Source organism: Molossus molossus, unplaced genomic scaffold (genome assembly GCF_014108415.1).
Source record: "Molossus molossus isolate mMolMol1 unplaced genomic scaffold, mMolMol1.p scaffold_m16_p_13, whole genome shotgun sequence".
NCBI lineage: Eukaryota > Metazoa > Chordata > Mammalia > Chiroptera > Molossidae > Molossus > Molossus molossus.
In genome coordinates this window covers 44,032,505-44,053,999 of record NW_023425348.1, presented here as the reverse complement: position 1 = coordinate 44,053,999, position 21,495 = coordinate 44,032,505, and the positions used below count along the sequence as shown (strand labels likewise).

At 51.6% G+C, this 21,495-nt stretch overlaps 1 protein-coding gene across 5 annotated transcripts in view; it reads right to left on the bottom strand.

Annotated features, from left to right (window-relative positions):
- ARRB1 (arrestin beta 1) overlaps positions 1-21,495 on the bottom strand; it is a 68,041-nt gene that overhangs the window by 23,685 nt on the left and 22,861 nt on the right. Inside the window, exon 1 of one of the 5 annotated variants that reach the window (XM_036258518.1) lies at positions 8,059-9,708. The exons of the other annotated variants lie outside the window; for them this stretch is intronic. Within the exon in view, the coding sequence (XP_036114411.1) occupies positions 8,059-8,063 (5 nt within the window). The 5' untranslated portion in view covers positions 8,064-9,708. Of the gene's footprint in view, positions 1-8,058; positions 9,709-21,495 lie in introns of those variants that run through there. 5 annotated transcript variants of the gene reach the window in all.

Sequence of the window (21,495 nt, the reverse complement as noted above, 5' to 3'; positions counted from 1 at the left end):
AAAAAAAAACAATAGAAAAAGTTGGAGGACTCACACTCCTGAATTCACAACTTACTACAGAGCTAAAATAATCAAGACTATGTGATACTTACATAAAGATAGACATATAGATCAATGGAACAGAATGGAGAGACCAGAAATAAACCCATATATTTAGGAGCAATTGATTTTTGACTAGGGAGCCAAGACAAGTCAATGGGGAACAAATGGTCTCTTCACCAAATGATGCTGGGACACTGTATATCCACAGGCAGAAGAATGAAATTAGACTCCCTACCTCATACTGTGTACAAAAATTAACTCAAAATAGACCAAAGACCCAATGTAAGAGCTATAACTATAAAACTCTTACAAGAAAACATGACCTTGAATTAGGAAAATGGTTTCTTCATATGACACCAAATTCACAGGTAACCAAAGAAATATATTTATATTAAATTGACTTCATCAAAATTAAAAACTTTTGAATTCCAAAGGTCACTATCATGAAAGTGAAAAGACAACACACAGAATGGAGAAAATGTTTTCAAATCATGTATCTGATAAAAGTCTACTATCTAGGATATACAAAGAGCTTATTTCAATTCAATAACCCAATTAGAAATGGACAATGGATTTGAATGAACAGCTCTCCAAAGAAGATATATAAGTAGCCAATAAGCACATGAAATGATGTTTAACATCATTCGTTATTGAGGAAAAGCAAATCAAAGCCACAGTGAGATACTTCATACCCACTAGAATAGCTCTATTGGAAAAAAAAAAAAAAAAAAAGGATGATAACAAGTGTTGTCAAGGATGTGGAGAAACTGGAGCCCTCATATACTGCTGGTGGGAAGGTAATGTCACTTTGGAAAACAGTTTGGCAGTTCCTCTCAAAGTTAAACATAGAGTTAACATATGACCCAGCAGTGCCATTCTTAAGTATATATGCAAGAGAACGGAAAACAGATGTTCACACAAAAATGTGTACATAAATATTCATAGCAGCATTATCCATAATAGTCATAAAAGACAAAACAAATACCAATTGATGAATGTATTTTTTTTTTGTTTTTTTTTGTTTTTTTATCCTCACCCGAGGATATTTTTCCATTTTTTGTACAGATAGAGTGGGAGGGAGAGAGGAAGGGAGAGAGAGAGAGAAACATCGACATGAAGGGACACATCGAGTGGCTGCCACCCGCACGACCAACCAGGGCCGGGGACAAACTGCAACCGAAGTACGTGCCCTTAGCGGGAACCGAACCCGGGTCTCTCCGGACCGCAGGCCTACGCTCTAACCGCTGAGCCAAACTGGCCAGGGCTGAATGTATTTTTAAATGTGATATATACATACAGTGGAATATTATTCAGCCACCATAAGAGATGAAGTACTGATTCGTGCTACAACATGGAAGAACCCTGAAAACATTAAGTGAAAGAAGCCAGCCACAAAAGACCATATGTTGTTTGACTCCATTTATATGATGTTCAGAATAGGAACATACATAAAGACAAAAGGTAGTGGTTGCCAGGGGCTGGTGTGAGGGGGAACCGAGGAGTGGTTGCTGATGGACAGGAGCTTCTATTTTGGGTGATAACTATGTTCTGGAATTAGATAGTGGTTATGGTTATACAACCTTGTGAACAAACTAAAACTGTGACTACTATGGTATGTAAATTATATCTCAATTTAAAAAACTAAAACAAACTCTTAAAAAATGAATGAAAGGAAAGGGGACGTGCCTCAATACTAACAGGGGTTGAAAGAGACTCCCCCCACCCCCCCACCCACTTCTTCATATCTCCTGTTTTTCCATTTTGTACAACATGCATAAATTACTTTATAAAGTTTCCAGGACTTCCCTAACAAAACATGTCTCAAGTCTTGGAGAAAGGAGAGTCTGGAAAAAATGTTGTAAGTAAAGTAGAGAAATACGGATTCTATGACGGAACTCTTCGAAGTTAAAATCTCCGGTTCTGCAATTTTACAATCTGGACTCCACACCTCTGATTCCTGATCCCTCCGCAGGCCTGCAGTGCCAGTTGCTAGAACTCCTGTGCTGTGTCTTCTGCTCAGCTATCTCTTTTTCCAGGCAGCCTTCCCTGGCTCCCCCAAGACTGGGTTAGATGCCTCCCAACTCCCCTACCCAGTGTATCCCCAGTCACAGCATTTCCCACACTCTCTAATGGTCTGTCTACTCACCCTCTGCTTCCTTACATCACTTCAATGAGAATAGAGGTTTTTTTGTTTTAGGTTTTTTTTTAATCCTCACCTGAGGACATCCTTCCACCTTTCTTCAAGTGGGGGAGAGAGAGAGAGAAACATCCAGGTGAAAGAGACATAATGATCAGCTGCCTCCCACATGACCCCAACCAGTGCTGGGGACCGAACCACAACTGAGGTACATGCCCTTGACCAGAATCGAACCCAAGACTCTTTGTTCCAGGGGCCAATGCTCTAACTGCTGAGCCAAATGGACCACAGTGAAAATAGAGGTTTTATTTGTGTTATTGACACTAGACCCCTGGGGCATAGCATGGTGACTGGGGCATAGTAGGTACTCAATAAATAAATGCAGGTAGAGCCTGGCCGGTGTGGCTCAGTGGTTTGAGCGTCACCCCATGGACTGAGAGGTCCCGGTTCAATTCCTGGTCAGGGCACATGCCCTGGTTGCAGGCTCAATCCCCAGTAGGGGGCGTGCAGGAGGCAACCAATGTTTCTCTCTCACATCGATGTTTCTATCTCTCTTTCCCTTCCTCTCTCTCTGAAAAAATCAATAAAAACATATTGAAAAATAATAAATAAATACAGGTTGAATGTTGTTGAGTGAATGTTCTAAGAGAGAATTAGTCAAAAGTGAGTATGGATGAAGTTTAAATAGATAGTGGTTGGTAATGATCCTTTTCTCTAGGTGAGTGGACTCCAGAGATCTCTTCTTCTGTCTAAAGTTCTCCTTGGCTGTCAGGATCAATGGTCATTGGGCTTAGAAAATGCTTCATAGGGCCCTGGCCGATTTGGCTCAGCGGTTAGAGCATCCACCTGCGGTCCGGAGAGACCCGGGTTCGGTTCCCGCTAAGGGCACATACCTCGGTTGCAGTTTGTCCCCGGCCCTGGTTGGTCGTGCGGATGGCAGCCACTCGATGTGTCCCTTTCACATTGATGTTTCCCTCTCTATCTCTTCCTCTCTCTCCCTCCCACTCTGTCTGTACAAAAAAATGGAAAAATGTCCTCGGGTGAGGATAAAAAAAAAAAAAAGAAAATGCTTCATAGGGGCAGGGTCCCAGTCACCAGCAGGCTGAGTCAGGAATATAACTGATACGCCCCAAACAGGTGTCTGCTCAGCTTTGACCAAAGGCTCTCCCAGTTATTATTTACTTGCCCACATTCACACAGCCCTTACCACTGCCAGGTTCTGGGGGCATTAAGATAAACAAGTCACGGTCTGCTGACAAAAGGCCAAGTTAGAGACACCCACCAAGTGCGATGTCCTCTGTGCATTAAGTTCTCCCTATGAGCGAGGTGCTGTGCTCACGGACGCCTTTCACATACGTTACAATATTGTTTATTCCACCTAAATATTCCCATTTTTTTCAGAGGAGAAACCTGAGACTAAATAACTTATCCAAAGTCATAAGGCCAGTATCAGGAGAGCAACCCCATGAATGGGTCACCTATGAGAAATCATGTAGACAAAACACGTCTTAACATCAGAAACCATCCTGGGGAGACCACCCATGAACGCGGGTTCACCATCACCAGCCGCTTGAGAGAGTGCTGGCAACAATCCATTCCTCTGTGAGCACCGGAAAATTCACGCTGGAGAAAAATGTTATATTTTTCAACAGTGAATGTGGGAAGACCTTCAAATATTAGCCAGTCTTCAGTCAACATCAGAAAACTTACCCAGGAGAGAAACCAAGTGCCGGTTCCTGTTCTAAGTGTGTCATAAATATGAACTTGTTTGTTCCTCCGACAACCTTATAAGTAGGTATTACTATCATCCTCATTTCACAGAGGAGGAAACTGAGGCAAGGAGCATCTAAGTAATATGCCCTAGGTCACACAGCTAGTGATGGGGAGAGCTGGATATCAGAGCCCAGGCAGCCTGGCTCCACAGATCACACCTTTTTGGTGGAATCTGTCTGGGGAGTCACGAAGGGCTAAAAGGGAGGATGTAGCCAAGAGGGAGGTCCTGAACCACACTCAGCGGTGAAGTGACAGCACCTCAGGCGGAGGCCTGAAGACAGCAACCGAGTCCCCTGGGTGCTTGGGAGACAGTGGGCAGACTGATGTGGCTAAAATGTGTCCTGAGTGCCTGAGAGGGGCACCAGGGAGGAGGATGGGCCAGAGAAGGGTCCACTCACTGCCAAATAGTCCTGGAGCACCTCCATGTACCCGGCCCTGGGCGAGGTGTGAAGGGTCTTGAATGCCAAGCTAAGGAACCTGGACCATATACAAGGCAATGAGAAGTCATGGGCATTTGGGGGAAGGACAAATGACTGGCCAGGACTGTGTTTTGGGCACAGAGATGCACCAGACCCCATAACTCACCCTCACTCACCGCCTCTGACAGCCATCATGGCTTCGCTGGGTAGTGTGGGGAGCACGCAGGGGGCATTAACTGTCAGGTGCAGCCGCCCTACATTCTGACCCACTTTCCTGGGTGTGGGAACAGCCACCAGGGAGCAGGAAGGCGTGAGGAGCAGGTGGCTGTGGCGGCAGAAAGGCTTCTAGGGCCCTTATCACACTCTCCCTGGCATCAGAGGTATTGTGTACAGGCCTGTCTGCTCTGCCAGCATCGAACCGCCCTCCCCGTCAGAACACCGCCTGCCTGTTTACCCGCCACCAGAGCACCTGCTTCTCAGGACAGCCCAGGAGGGGGAAGGAGGCAGGAGGACAGAAGTGCCACTCCATCTCACAGATGTGCCTAAGGGATCACAGTGCAGCCGGCTTCATTTCCCAGACCGAAAAATCAAAACCCGAGGGAGGGAAGAGTCTTATGCTGGGGCCAGGAAACAGGCTCTGAGACACACTGGTGACAAAGAGGAGAGCCCCAGACTTCTGCTGCTCCGGTCGTACCCTGGCTCAAAATCCCCCATGACCCTCTTGGGCCTCTGCAGGCTGGCAGGGCACATGGTGGTGTGTGGCAGGTCCGAGGGGCAGGGGTGGTGGATGCGGGGTCTGACCCAGTCAAGCTCCCAGCCTCTGGCTTCTAAGCAGACAGCACTTCCCCCAGCACCCTGCTGCCTTCACGGGTTCACGGTTCTGGCCATGATCCGTATTTGTGGAGATCTTCAGGGGGTGCAGAGTGAAGAAGAGGAGCCACCAGGTGGCCATGACAAAGGGCAGAGTTTCTTAAAGGAGCACAACCTGTTTTCTGGTAACCCAAGAAACTGGAGATCTGCAAGTCAAAGCCTAATGAAAATGTCACCCAGTGGGCTGGCGGCTGGATCCCAAAGAGCACACAGATGGCACCTGAACGCTCTCCAGCCTTCTCTAGGGTTGGAGGCAGGAAGGGAAGGCTGCTGGCAGGAAAAACAGCGTGGACACTGAAGTAAGCAGACCCTGCCTGAGTCCTGTGTGACCTCAGGTGAGTAGAGCATCCTCTCTGAGGAATACGTCCCCTCGTCTGAAAAGGGGGTGATATCTACCCCATAGTTGAAGGTATTTATAAAGACTTAGTACAAAAAAAAAAAAAATTCCCTAGTGGGGAATTGGTAAAGGGCAGCCGACATCAGTGGACTATAATTATTACTGTTATCGCCGACACTCTGTCCTCCCCTCCAGTGCCCAGGGAGAGCTCTTGCCAAACGTCCCTCTGGGATTAGAGGAGGTGGTGATGTTGCCCCTGCTGAAGACAGGGAAGTTTTTTTAGTTGTCTGTCTCCCGCGCATTCTCTCTTTCTGTACTAGCCTTTTCAACAGTTCTCCCTACTGCAATCCTCTCCATCCTTTTTTCCCAAGGTCACCTCCTCCAAGAAGCCCTCCCTGCCTGCTTCAGTGCCCTTGCCCTGACTCCTCTCATCTGGGGGACGAGGGGCTTTGCATGCTCCTCCCCCCTACCTCCTTCCCTTCTTTCCTATTTCCATTCATCTTTCCTACTTCCCTCCTTTCTTGTCTTCCCTTTATTTTTCCAATCTCTGGCCCTGGCACTGTTCTTACCAGCAGGAGACACAGCCCCGGTGCCCTGGGCTCTGAGGAGACACAGCCCCGGTGCCCTGCACTCTGAAGCAGGGAGAGATGCTCCGCAGATAAGCGAACCCTCCCTCAAAAGCAGAGTGGGAGGGTGAAATGAGATGATGTATAATGTGCTCAGCTCAGCCCTGGCCAGTTTGGCTCAGCGGTTAGAGCATCGGCCTGTGGTCCGGAGAGACCCGGGTTCGGTTCCTGCTAAGGGCACGTACCTCGGTTGCAGTTTGTCCCCGGCCTTGGTTGGTCGTGCGGGTGGCAGCCACTCGATGTGTCCCTTTCACGTCGATGTTTCTCTCTCTCTTTCCCTCCCACTCTATCTGTGCAAAAAATGGAAAAAAATGTCCTCGGGTGAGGATAAAAAATAAATAAATAAATAAATAAATAAATAAATAGATAAATAAATAAATAAATAAAAACAAAGGGAATACCTACTCAAAACCGATCACTAATTATTTTACTGAATTTTGCTATGATGATCTGGATCTGATATAATTCATGTCTACGAATCTATACGGTGGGAATGCTATATGACGGTGTCCTATTGTGTACCTCTTCCCAACTCCATGTTCAGTGACATGTGAGTACTGTGAAATCCATGGGGTGAGAATTCACACCACAGAAATTGGCAAATTTCTGCCCCTTTTTTTCTAGAAGGCCAATTGTTACCAGTACACCATTGGGCATAACCCTAAGTAGAGAAGAGAAATTCACAAACCTGGTGGATGCTTCTAAGGTCCAGCCCAGGCAGACAGCTCAGCACCAGCTGTTGTGTGCAGAGTGAACAAGGATCTGAACATGGCCACATGTACAAACTCTATACGTCTCATCCACATCCACACCATGCACACCATATCCACCCCACACCTACACCCACAGACACATGCACCCCACATATACCTACAGACACCATACCCACCACACATCTACACAACACACCACATACCGCACACATGACACCCAAACACATTGTACACACTTGCCAGTACACCTACACCACACACATACCATATATACCTCACACCTCACACTACATGTACACCATACACAGACTTTCACACATACCACATACACACCAGACAGATACAGACACCACACACACAAATTCTAAATACATCCCATATACATACCTGCACAACACACCCCACACACATCTCCCCTACAACCCCACATTCCTACACCATACACATACTACAAAAATACATGTGTGCTCCCACAGTAGCCCTCTAGCCAGCAGAGGACTAACTCAAATAATGAGAAAATAAAAGAATGCCAGTCTGGCTGACCACCTTCTTGGATGTCTGAGCAACTTGACCTTTACTACCTCCTCATCTATGCCCACCACTCCCCACACACCCCACACCCAGCCTGCTGAAGTGAAGGTCTCAGCATCCCCCAGGAGCACCACCCAGTGACCCCATCTCAGCACCCAGTCCTCTGGGCCCCTGGAGCCTTAGCTGAGGGGTCCCCTATCCTGCTCTGTACCCAGCTCTCCACAGGCTGCGGAGCTGAGCCCACTGGCTGTGGCCTCCAGGGCCTGGCCTCCACCCCTTCCATGACAAGCAAGTCCCTGAATGACTCCACCCACTCAGCCACGTTAGCTGCCACCAGATGCTGATCAGTCCACACCTCCATCTCCAGCCAGACCCTCTCTGACCCCACACCCACCAGCCTTGGGACATCTCAACTCAGATGTCCCCCGACTTCTCAGACAAGCCCCAAACAGACTTCCTTTGTGCCCACACCTGTTCCTACCCTCCGCTCTCTGCCCCCGCCCCTCCCAGAGGTCAGCACACAGGAAGTGCTCAGTGCACATCTCAGTCATGTAGATCTGACAAAGAGGAGAAAAACAAGCTTCCTCACGAGGCAGATAGGAAGTCTTACCCCATGTTACAGACGCCAGCCCTGTGTCTTCGCGAAGTGAAGGACCAACCCAGGAGTAGCAGCCCAGGCGGGAGGCTGCGAGGGATGGAGGGGGCCCTGCAAGAGCCAGAGCCAGGGCAGGCCCTGCAGGATCAGCTCTCCCCAGCCTCAAGTGAGGGGGTTGGTTACAAAGAAAAGGAAAAGGCGTTCCTGATACGCGTCCTGTTTCCTCTCCTCCTCTGGGCTTCTCAGGCCTTAGAGGGCGGATGTCTTTGGGCTGGCAGCACTCGGCCTGCATGTGCACCCTCCAGGGTGAGGGTCTCTGGGTTCTTTCCTCCCCAGCAGTCTGGCCTGCAGGGAGACAGGGGCTCCCTGGAGTAAACACGCATGTCTCCCTGCGCAGCCTAGGGCAGCCTCCACCCTTTAACCCCAGCGGATACCTGGTACAATTAGGCTACTCCTGCCCATCAGAGTATCCCATAAAGGCACTTCCACTGGGAATTTTCCATGACGACCTACTTGCTATAGGGGCTCCTCCACCGTCCCTCTTTTTCCCTTCTTCCCTGCCCCACAGCCGCCAAGCACATTACTCCACCCAGCTTTCTGTGGCTATTACCTACGGAGCTGGGCTCCCCAGGAGCAAAGTGGGGGGAGGGAGAGGTGGCAGGGAGGAGGAAGGCAAAGGTGGAAGCCATCAAATGGGGCTTCTTGAGTGAGAGCTGGTCAGATGAGTCTCCCCCATCAGAGGGGCCTTCGCAAGGACAGAGGTCAGATCTCTTCTATCAGATAAGGATTTCCCTGAGGGAGGTGGCCATGACTCCCCCATCAGATGGGAGGCCTCCGAGGATAGACATCACACCTCCTTCCTCAAATGAGGAGCTCCTAGAGGAAAAGAGGACTCTGTCCTGTCCTTATATAGGAAATCCCAGGGAACAGGAGCCATGTTCCCCCCATCAGACAGGAGTCTCTCTCCTGGAGGACAAAGCCATGCCTCCTCCATCAGATTAGGACCTCTCAGAGGGACAGTCCCCATCTGTTACCCCCACAACAGTTCCCGGAACAGAATGCTCAGTCTGAGACACAGAGAAGGGCTTCCCCCTGGGGCAGAACTGGAGGGAACCTTGCCCACCTCATCCCATGCCAACCTCCCATTCATGCCCTCAGCGAAACTGAAGCTTCCTTGCCATCCTTAAGACAGCCATGTGTCTGAGCACAGGCCAGCGGCTGTCTGCCCTGGCCAGGGCCATCAACTTCTTGAGAGACCATGAAGTGGGTCACTGGAAGATCCCCGACAACAGGATGCTCAGGACGGGCTGTGTATCTAGTTCTAGCCTGGATATGTCCAAATATGTGGGCTGAATGGGTCTCTGCTCCTGGCTCTGCCACTAATCGGGAAAAACTCTTCGCCTATGGCCACTAATCCCCCACTCCCCAATCTCCCAACTCTGTCAACACACACTCCTGGCTGACGTGGGGGAGGGAAAGCAAGGGCCTACCCAGGTCCCACCTTAAGGACACTCCTGGTCTTCCCCTTGGGGGCCGTCCCAGAGCCTGGTCTCAGTCGCCTCCACAATTGTCTTCCCATACAGACACGCCAGCTCCAGGGAGCTGCTATTAGTTAGCATCGATCCACAAAGTGCTTTGCCTACACATTTTATGAGCTCAATCTTGGAGGCTGGGAGCAAGAAGTGGAAATGAGTGAACCCAGGTCACTGGGCAGAGCAAGAGAGCAGCTGAGCCCCAAGTCTAAGGCCCAGACAAGCCCAGGGCCAGCACTCAGTAAATATTAGCTGAATGCACATTTGTTGAAAAGCAACCTGACTGGATTTGGTAACTTAATCTGGGTATATTTCTGATTAAGAAATAGTAATATTTATTATTATTATAACTGATGTTTATGAAGTGTTTAGTACACGCAGGGCACTATTTTAAACATTATATTAACTCATTTCTCACAAGAACCCTATTAGGTAGATACTCTTTTTACCTCTACCTTACATATGAGTAAACTTAGACACAGAGAGGTTCAGTAGCTTGCCCAAAGTCACAGAGCAGAAAATAAGAAATGTACCATCTGCTTGATAAATTAAAAAGGAAAAATAGAATAATGCTTCTGAATTTTAAAAGAATTAGATACTTTTGAAAGATACAATTTATCCTAAGTGTGTTCCAAACTAAATACATTCATTACTGGACGTGCTGTGGTATAGTTTAGGATGCAAGAGGTCCTCTAAAACAGTAACATTACAGTGTAAAACATGCTCATTAGGCATCTCAAAATCATAGTTATCCTTCTTTCGAAAGTTTTAACTGAGCAGCTTTATTAAAATTTAGGAAAACAGCCCTGGCCAGTTTGGCTCAGCGATAAGAGTGTTGGCCCGTGGTTCGGGGAGACCCGGGTTCGGTTCCCGCCAAGGGCATGTACCTCAATTGCAGTTTGTCCCTGGCCCTGGTTGGTCGTGCTGATGGCAGCCACTCGATGTGTCCCTTTCACGTCAATGTTTCTCTCTCTCTTTCTCTTCCTCTCTCTCCCTCCCACTCTATGGAAAAATGTCCTCAAGCGAGGATAAAAAATAATAATAATTTAGGAAAACAAAAACCAATTATTTTAAGATTTATCATTTATCTATCTATCATAGGCTTGGAACTTTATCTCCTGTTTAATGTGGAGGAACAGCACAAGGAGAAGAGGCGTTATTCCCTCCAGGGAGGCTTTATTGTGCCGCCAGGCTGAGGGTGCCTATCTCATGGACACCTCCTCGGGGTTTGCACTGCACCCCCAGGATGGAGCTGCTCCATCCTAGGCAGGGACTGTGCTTGGCACAGAGAAGGACCATCACAAAGGAGTTATGGGCTTGGGGCTGGGCAGGCCTATCACCATCAGCCTGCACTTCAGCTGTCCGGAGTGTTCCATGAGGCGTTGGCACACAGAGCTTGTAAGTGGTGAGATACTAACCACCACCACAATAAACAGACTGACTGGGTGGCCTTGGGCAGGTCCCTGCCAACCTGGCCCTAGCCGGCTCATGGGTTCTCAGTGGGGGTCATGTAACCTCACAGGGGCCTGGGCAGCTGAGAGGAGATAATGGATATGAGAAGTTCCTGGGAGGCCAGAGTGCTGGGCAGACAAAGGTCTGTTATTAGGACAAGGCTGAATTATCGAGCATTTTTAAGAAATGCATTTCCATTACTTCCAAGAACACACAGGCCTGCAGATGAGGTGGTCACAGTGAAGTCAGCCAAGAGCAGCTGAACGTGAGGCAGCGGGCAGGGAGGAACATTCTGGGGCACATCCAAACCTCTCCCCAAACCACATCTGGGACTTAGTAATAAACACCCCATACCCACTCCAAACCCTCCACCTGCCCCCCCCCCCCCACGGGTTCCCTTTCGTTTTCCTAGGAGATTGTAAAAAGCCTGCCAGGGGAAGTAGTGCTAGCTTCGTCCTTCTCCCCAACCTGTCTAGAGTGACAACTTCGGAGCCTGCTCCACCTGCCCCACCCTAGAGGCTCATGTTCCGCTGAGCCCCAGGGAGGCCACATAACTGGGGCAGACATGGAACAGCAGTTGGGAAGAGGGTCTGGATCACTACACTGGCACTTCATGGTTCCTTTTTTTTTTTCTTTCTTTATTGATATTAGAGAGAGAGAGGAAAGGAGAGGGAGAGAGAGAAACATCGACGAGCGAGAACATCAATTGGCCGCCTCCTGCATGCCCCCCACTGGGGATCAGGCCCACAACCTGGGCATGTGCCCTGACTGGGAATCGAACTGGCAACCTCTTGGTGCATGGGTCGATGCTCAACCACTGAGCCACACCAGCCAGGCCACTTAATTTTTTTTGTGTGGTTTTTTTTTTGTTTTTTTATCCTCACCCGAGGACATTTTTCGATATTTTGTTCAGATAGAGTGGGAGGGAGAGAGAGAGAGAAACATCAACGTGAAAGGGACACATCCAGTGGTTGCCACCCACATGACCCAACCAGGGCCAGGGACAAACTGCAACTGAGGTACGTGCCCTTAGTGGGAACTGAGCCCGGGTCTGTCTGGACCGCAGGCCGACGCTCTAACCACTGAGTCAAACCAGCCAGGGCCCACTTAATGGTTCTTTACCTCACCTGTCCTCACCTGGATAATGGGGTAACATCTACCTCCCATGTGTTGAGCGGAATGAACAAGTTGATATCTGCCTGTTCCTGGCACACAGTCCGAGTCTGATATCTGGGAGGATCAGTGCACTGAGAGGAAGCAACAGTGCCAGGGTGAACAAGGCTATCCAGGGCCCCGCCTTCATGTGGCTTAGGGTTTAGTGGGGGGAAAGACTTAAGGGATCACATGCCAGAACATACAGCCAGGGAGTGGAGGAGCCTTTGACTACCATGCCGCATCTCCAACACTGTTTGGCACTCTGTGTATTTAGTGGGCCGGAGGCGCTGGGGCGTGGGCCTCCTGGGAGAGCTTAGAGTGTGATGGGTGAAATTATGAAATGTGCTCCTTAAGGCCTGGACAACCCCTCCCTCAACACTCCCCTCGTCTCTTGGGCTCTTGGTTCAGGTTTCACCTCATCAGGAAACCTTATGATCAACATGCCCCCCTTGATGTCTTCTTGATCATCAGCAGGAGGCCCCTGGCACCGGCATGAGCACTCACCTCACAGAAAGGGAAGGGCCCTCGAACCTGGATGACTTGTCATCAGCTTGGAGAAGGGTCTCTTGTGAGTCTGACTGAGTCAATCATGGGGTATGCTCAATTCTAAGGGCTAAACTGCCATGTGGGGGCCTTGCCCAGGCCAGACCCCGGGAGGCCAGCTCCCCCATGGCTTCGCCATCCTGCCTCTGTCCTGCCACAACTACAGTCACCTTGAGAAACAGAGGGTCTGTGGTGAATGCCCTGCCCACATATGATGGGTGACGGATGTACACACCAACTGTCTTGCACAAGGTGCCACAAGGGGATGTAAAGAGGGTGACAGTAACTCCGGGGCGGGCCAGAGGCTCAGTGCCTTCCAGATGAACAGAGGCTGGCTGCTGAGGAAGTTGCAGAGAGCAGGGGACATCTGCGCTGGGACTTGAAGGAGGATTAGGAGTTGGCCAGGCCGTCAAGGTGCGGAAGAGAGGACATTAAGTCCCATGCATATACACGGAATTACGCATCCTCATACAGCAGAGTGTACGTTTCAAAATCGCTATCTCATTCGATTCTCTCAGATCCATAATGGTGTTATTACCACCTCTGCGCCCTTCACACACACACAAATAAGAAAAGTGAGGTGCAGTAAAGGCAGATGATGAGCCCAAGGGCAAATGGGGATTGACTTCTAAGCAGAGGGAAGGGGTGCGGATGGACACTGGCAGAGATGGCCCTCATCTCACAAAGGGCAGTGAGTATTTCTTTTTCTTTTGTTAATCCTCACCCAAGGATAGTTTTCCCAATGAATTTTAGAGAGAGTAGAAGGGAGAGTGGGGGGGGAGAGAGAGAAATATTGATGTGCCCTTAACCAGGAATCGAACCCCGTGCCTTCGGTGCATGGGCCGATGCTCTAATCACTGAGCAACACCAGCCAGGGCGGGCAGTGGGTATTTCTGACAGGCAGCAATCCCTCACTTCCAGTCCCTGCTGGCCCATCACACCCTTCTCCTATCCCCAACATGCATACACACTCCTCCGGGTCCCAGGGCCTCTTAGAAGGGGTGGCTGGCAGAGGGACAGGGCGGTGTGGCCAGGGCCAGGCCCAGGAAGGAGAGGAAAGGCTGGCCATTCTTAATGCCCAGCTTGCAGGCCTTGCCCCACCCTCTCCCACTCATCCTGAGCACTGATAACCTCAACCTCTCCCCCTATAAATCTCTTCTCCTGGCCTCTCCTCTTCCCTTCTCTCACTGAGGCTACTGCCAGCCTCTCCCTCTCCTCCCTCCACCCCTTGCCCTCCCCAGGGATCAGTGAGCTCAGCCTTTTCCCATCAGTCATCCCTGGGAATGATGGGAAGTGCTCGGCAGGCCAGGAACAGAGGAGGCCTGCCCCAGTGAGAGAGGGGGAGAGGGGGGCGCTATTTGAGGGCCTCTGGGGGTGTCCTAGGGGAAGGGCTCAGTGCTGCTGCTTCCTAGGAATGCCTGCTGGGCCAAGGGGGTCAGCCTGTCCACACTGCACACTGTCAATAAGGTAGATCCCACTGCTGAAGACGGATGAGGCCTCATTTAATGGATGGGGAGACGGGCCCAGAGAAAGGAGGGAAAGAAAGTGTCGTGAGGGACTGCGTGCCATGTCCCAGGCACTATTTGAGCCTTTCACACTTCTTGCCTCATTTAATCCTCACAACTACCTTGCAAGGCTGAATAATGGCCCCCAAAATACCTACGTCCTAATCCCCGGAACTGTGAATGCTACCTTACACAGTAAAAGGAACCGTGCAGATGTGCTTTTTTTTTTTTTTCCTTATTGACTTTAGAGAGGAAAGGAGAGGGAGAGAGAGATAGAAACATGAAGGAGAGAACATTCACTGGCTGCCTCCTGCATGCCCCCCACTGAGGATCAGGCCCACAACCTAGGCAGGTGTCCTGACCAGAAATCGAACTGGCGACCTCTTGGATGGACACTCAACCACTGAGCCACACCAGCAGGGCTGCAGACTGCTTAGTTGAGGATCTGGAACTGGGAAGATTCCTGCGATATCTGGGAGGGCCCGGGGTGATCACAATGGTCCTTATAAGAGGGAGGCAGGAGGGGCAGAGAGAAAAGGCAACTTGATGGCAGGACAGACGCACTGACAGAGAGACTACACTGCTGCTTTCAGATGGGGGATGGAGCCAGGAGCCAAGGAGTGCAGGCAGCTTCTGGAAGCTACGAAAGGCAAAGAAATGAGTCTCCCCTAGAGCCTGTGGAAGGAACACCGCCCTGCCGACCCGCTTTAGGAGCTCTGATCCACGTTGTTTTAGGCCACTAAGTTGGTGGTCATTTGTCATAGGACTGTAGGAGACTAATATGGTAGGTAGTCCCATTCTCATTTTGCAGATGAAAAAAGAAGGCACGTGACTACCTCAGGTCCTGCATGCTCCACTACACACCACACTGGCTTACTGGGAATCTCTGTGGGCTCTTTTTTTTTTTTATCCTCACCCGAGGACATTTTTCCATTTTTTTGTTCATATAGAGCGGGAGGGAGAGAGAGGAAGAGAGAGAGAGAGAAACATCAATGTGAAGGGACACATCGATTGGCTGCCACCCGCACAACCAACCAGGGCCGGGGACAAACTGCAACCGAGGTACGTGCCCCCAGCGGGAACCGAACCCGGGTCTCTCTGTACCGCAGGCCGACGCGCCAACCGCTGAGCCAAACCGGCCAGGGCTCTGTGGGCTCTTAAGGCCAGAGCCCCATCAGCCAGGGCTTCAGGCCTGAGGAGTCTGAGGAGGAGGCAGGGGTCAGCCAGTGCAGGGCTGAGGCTGAGGACAGGAAGGAGTCTGGGAAAGTAAAGGTCCGCCTGCAAGGGGTTATACTATGGCTGGGCCCTCTGGAACCAGTGACTGAGTTCCTGCCCTGCCCCAAAGGTGAAGCAGGGAGGCAGGTGGGAAGGGCCCAGGCTACACACGGGGGGCTGGGTAGGTCAGTGTTAGAAGGATTACTGGGGATTAGATGAAATCCCCTCACAATCTCTCTTTAATCCTGATATAATCACTAGGAAGAACCTTCTTCCCACATTACTAGTAAAAAAAATAACGTTTGGAGGTTAGTGACTGGCCCACAGTCTCACAGCTAGTAAGAAATGGAATCTGGGTATTCACAAATGACTGACTTAATGAAAAGCATGACAACCATAACTAATGGCTATAAATGCTGTGTGCCTGCCACTGTGTTAACTCATGCTGGCATTGTCAGTCATTCTAGATGCAGACCTGATCAAGTCCCTCCTCTGCCTAAAAACCCTTAACTGCTCCCCACAAACCCTTTGCAATCTGGCCCCTGGCCTCCCTCCCAACCTCCTCTTCCAGGGTTCCCTGCCCCTCCCCCATACCCTCCAGCCACACTGACCTCGGTCAGTTCTCCGGCAAACTCTTTCTATCTTTGGACTCTCCCACAGGGCTGCAGCCCCACCAGCCCTGGGCCACATGCACTTGTGGTGGAGAAACCATGGGTTCTGGCCATGCCTGCTCCTCCTTGTGGGTAAGGGAGAGGGAGCAGGGCCCGGGGTCAGCCCCAGATGGCAGGGGGCCTGGGAGGCTGGAGCTGAGAGGCCCCAAGTAGGCTGGTCATTTCCTACACAGTAAAGGCAACAGCAGCCTGGATGCAGGACAGGGTGTGTGGTGTCACCACCTTGAGAGGCAGCCCCCCCCCTGAAATGCAGGCCCCAGGACACTGGAGCTGAGGGGGCCTCAGAGACACAGCAAGTCCCTCCCTGCTGGGCACATGAGGCAACTCTGAGGCCCAGAGAAATGCAGGGCTTGTCCCCGCCCCTCAGTGTGTCACTATGGGAGTCAGTCCTGGCATAGTGGTTAAAGCGTTGGGGTCTGCCACTCACGCTGGGTGACCTTAGGCAAAGAGCAAATCACCTTGATTCACCTCTAAAATGAGAGTAATGATAGTGTCTTTCTTTTCTTTTCTTTTATTGTTGAAAGTATTACAGATGTCCCCCTTCTTCCCTATTGAGATAGTGCCTCTCTTGATGAATGCATGGGAAGCACCTGGTGCGGTGAAGCCTGTGATAAATTAAAGCTGCTGTCACCTTGAGAGAGCTGAGCCTGGACTGGGACTCCAGAGGGGGGAGCTCAGCCCTCTCTGTTCTACAGCTGGTGGTTTAATTTAACCCAGGCTGCACCCCCAAGGGGAAAACGGGCACTTAGCTATCTCCAAAGCCACTACTCTGGCCTCCAAAGCTGGTTAGTCTTCAATCTCATCTCGGCATCTCTAGGAAAGCGATTATCAGCCTAATTTTCCTTACAGTTAAAGAAAAGACACCCACCACCACCACTAAGGGAGCAAGCCTGGGCTAGAGGGGTTCCTGAGCCAAACCCGGGCTCCCCACTTCCACATGGATGGAGGGGAAGAGAAATGGACTGTGGCCTGAGCACTTCTGCAGGTGATGCTGTGCTGGGGCTGCTGTGTGATCATCTTACTTCGACCTCACCACAGCCCACTGAGATGGGGTTATGAGGCCCATTCTGCTAAAGAGGAAGCCGAGGTTTCCGGAGGATTAATAACTTGCCTGCCCGCGGCACCAGCTGGCAACGCCGCATTCCTACCCTGCTGCAGGAGGCCCCTGGGCAAGGGCCTGTTCCTATTCTCCAGCACTGTGGTCTAGGGCCTTTCTGAAGGAAAGACACCCAGACCGGCGGTGAGGCCCCGAGGCCACCTCCTGACCCATCTTCAGTCCCTGTGGCCCACCTCCTCCCTCTAGGACTTCTCATTCCACCTCAGCCTGCCCCAAAGATCTGTTATTAATAACTAGGAAGAGAACATAACCATGATGCTGTTGCCTCCACTTGGACAGTGCCATCCACCCTGGCACCGAGTTCGCGTCCACTTCGTCTCACTTGATCGCAGACTTTACTCATTATTAGGCACTTCTTCAAAAAGCCTTCAGTGACCCCCAGCTAGGTCAGATCCCCCCATTAGGCTCTCTGAGAGCACTTCTCACAGTGTGCATCTCTGGCTGGCTGTCTCCCTGCTCCAGGCCATAAACCCCATTAAGCCATGGTGTCCCCAGAGGTGTGCCCAGGGCTGGCACACAGCCTCAGGAAGCCACTCTCCACTCGCCTAGGCCAAGAACCATGCCAACTGCTGAACGTAGGCATCATGTTTAATCCTAAGGATAACTCTAGAACATGGGGACTATCACCCCCTAAACAGATGAGGGCAGTGAGACTCAGAGAGAGAAAGTGACTTTCCCGAGGACATCCAGCTGACCTGCACCCAGGACCAGTGACATAATTTGTGAGCCCAGTGCAAAATGAAAATGCCAGGCCCTTTGCTCAGGCTTTGAGATGGAGACAGAGAGCATTAAACCAATCATGAGCCCTTCCGAGCTCAGTGCCCGGTGTGACTGCACAGGTCACAGGCCTATGAAGCCGGCCGCCTGGGCATCCATGTCTTCTGACTCCAGGCCCAAAGCCAGGCTCCCCACACTGAGATGCCCTCAGCCACCTGTCCATAAGGCAGTGGTTCTCACACTTAGTCTGGGTCAGAATCACCTGGGAGGCTTGTGCACACCCAGCCTTCAGGGCCCACCCCCAGAGTTCCCATTCAGGAGGTATGAGGTGGGCCTGGGAATTTGCATTTCTAACTGTTGCATTTCTAAAGGTGATGCTGATGCTGGAGCCCTGAGACACCGAGACCCACTGCCCTGGGAAAGCATATTGAACAGGGGCATTCCTAATCCGGAGCCTTTTGGGAGGAGAGGTTTAGGGATAAGCTATCAGGACAGAGGATGCCCAGAGTCCTTAAAATATACTCAGGCCTCCGTCTAAAGGGCCAGCCCTACTGCGGAGAGGAATGTGAGGGAGGAAGGGGAGAAAGGGAGAAGAAAAGTGGAAACGTTACACAAGTTACCTTGTTCAATTTCTGTAACATTCTTGAGAGATACTTTCTATTATCTTTATTGCAGGGGAAACTACAGTATAAAGAAGTCAATAATTTGCCCAGGGGCACAGCCAGGAAATTATGGAGACCACAGTTGAACCTGGTTCTATTTCACATGTTGTCAAAAAGCCTGCTTTAACCAGCTGGCCCTGACAGATTCTAATCCCACAACCCGCTTGGCCCAGGGGAGCAGACCCAGTAACCTTGGGATGGATTCTCACCGTCCCAAGCCCTGGCCAGCCCCCAGGGCCCATCCCCCACTGCCTGCCTACCCTCCAAGCCCAGGCCTGTGGCACAGAGACCTGGGACCCAGCTGAGGGGGCTATTGCTGGTATCATTTCAACAGGCCAGAGTGCCCCCCCACCATCAGAGAGAGCCCTTCACCCTCTCTCCAGCCTCCCCTCTAGCCCCGCCCCCAACATACCCTAAGCCCCAGATCACACACCTCTGTTTCAGAGTTTGCACCAGCTATTCCTTCTGCCTGAAATGCCCTTCCCACCCTTGGGACATGAAAAAGTCGGGGCAGGAGGTAGGGGGGGAAGTATTGTAAACTCTGCGTCCCAAGCCACTGCCAAGTTGTCGGGGGCAGCTCCCCAATGCCCCCATGCCGGAAGTGAAGATCCTCGGCAAAGCAGCACAAAACTACCACCAAATGAACACAAGGCGCGCTATGTGCCTCTGTGCCAAGGGGCCGCATTGGCCATGGGCTCCCCCAGGAAACTGAGGCCCGGAACAGGGAAAGGGATGAGCCCAAGGCCCCAGCAGAGCAGGAGGCAGCGTGGAGTGGGCCTGTGGCCTCCTTTCCCAGGAGATGTGGGTTTTAAACAATGGAGGAAGGTGGAGGCGGTGTGACCCCATCCCGAGGGCCGTGCCCTGCAGACCCCTCCTCTGGGGCAGAAGGCATTAATGGACACCCTCTGGAAAGCCGCAGCCCACAGAAGCCCCGTGTGGGAGAGGATGGCTGCTGCCCGCCCGAGGAGGGGAGAGGCTGGAGTGGAGCCAGGCTGACAGAGGAAACATCCTGAGAGGCAAGCCGGAGGAAGGGAGGAGGAATGAGAAAGGAGGAAAGAGCCAGACACGCAAACACCTCCGCCTCTTCTTTCCAACCAAAACAGAATCCCCAGCAGACTGAACCTGTGAGGAACGAGACAGGGATAGAAGCTGAGGCCTCAGAGGTCAGGTGGCTGGGAAGGCGCTGGGGACTGGAGCCTCTGGAAGCGTTAGGGGCGGGTAGCCCTGGGGGGAGGGGATGGTGGTGGAGAGGCCCCATCAGTCACCAGGGCCTGCCCAGCTCTGTGCCCACATGGGCAAAGGTTCAGAAGAATGGGGAGGTGGACTCCACCTGGTCACTGCTACTGCTCCTTCAAGACCCACTCAGGTACCAACTCTTCCAAAAGCCCCCAGACCCAGCCTCTGGGCTGGGCTGGGCTCCACACCGGGGTCAGCACAAACTCAGGAAATACTGTGGAGCAAAACTGATCGGCTGGGGGAGTGCAGGCCTAGCCCTTAGTCCGCCCACGGTCCAGTGGGAAACCCTGCAACTCGAAGCTGGGAGTGTGGGCCCTGACGCTGCTTTGGGCTCCCCGGTGACCAGGGGCTGACAGTCACTTCAGGCCAGTCACGGCGCCTCAGCAGAGGCCTTTTCCCAGGTGGAACGCACTGCTGGGATCAGGAGTCTGGAAGCTGTGGGGCTGAGGAGCAGGGAGGCATCTTCTTTGTCCACTCCCCCACCACACACACACACACACACACACACACACACATGCACGCACACACACACGCACGCACGCACGCACACACACACACACGCACGCACACGCACACACACACGCACGCACACACTCACGCTCCATGCTGGGAGCTGTGGGGCTTCCAGGGACCTGGCTTCTGGTCCTGGTTCCAGGGCTGGGACAAATCCCACGACCTCTGCAGCTCTCTCCATTCCCTCACCTGTACGATGGGGCTCTCCTGCCCCCCTTCCTCTCCGGGCAGGCGACAGGTGAAGGACAGGCCTCCAAGTAGGTAAGAACTGAGGCCTTCAGCACATGGGAGAAAATCCCACCCTCACCCCAACTTTCACCTCTTCCCTACCGTGGCTGGGACCCTCTTTCCTCGGCCTCCATATGGTACAGCTAGGCCAGGGACAGGCTGTGGTCAGGAGAGTAGACAGCCAGGCCTGGCATCTAAGGGGGAGAGTGTCCCCAAAGCAAACCCGCTTCCGGGCCAGGGGCCTCTTCTCTCCTTCCTCTCTCCCTCCCCACACATACGTCCTTACCACTGTTTGAGAGGCTTTAGTGTGATGACTCGTTTGAGAGGCTTTTTAGTGTGATGACTCGTGTCTGGGCTTTCCCTCACAACCCTCATCTGCCTGGCTCCACGCTGCCAGGACTTCGGGGTGCTTCTTTCACTCCCTTTCTCCCAGTGAAGCAGCCTGCTTGGCTGAAACCTGCACCCCCTGGGGCAGTGGTTCTCAACCTTCCTAACGCCCTGACCCTTCAACACAGTTCCTCATGTTGTGATGACCCCCAACCATAAAATTATTTTCGTTGCTACTTCATAGCTGTAATTTTGCTACTGTTACGAATCGCCATTGGAAACATGTGTTTTCCGATGGTCTTAGGTGACCCCTGTGAAAGGGTCGTTCGACACCCCCAAAGGGGTCGCGACCCACAGGTTGAGAACCGCTGCACTAAAGGCTAGCGGTCAAGTGACTCCTCCGCCCTCAGCCTGTTTCTGCATCTGTGAAGAAGGGGTGACAATAGGGCCTACCCCAAGAGTTGTTCTGAGGATTAAATGAGCACAGTGCTTGGCACCTAGTACTAATATTCGCTCTATTATTATTAATACTATTCAACAAATATTTATGGAGCACCTGTGGTGTAGCAGACACTGTTG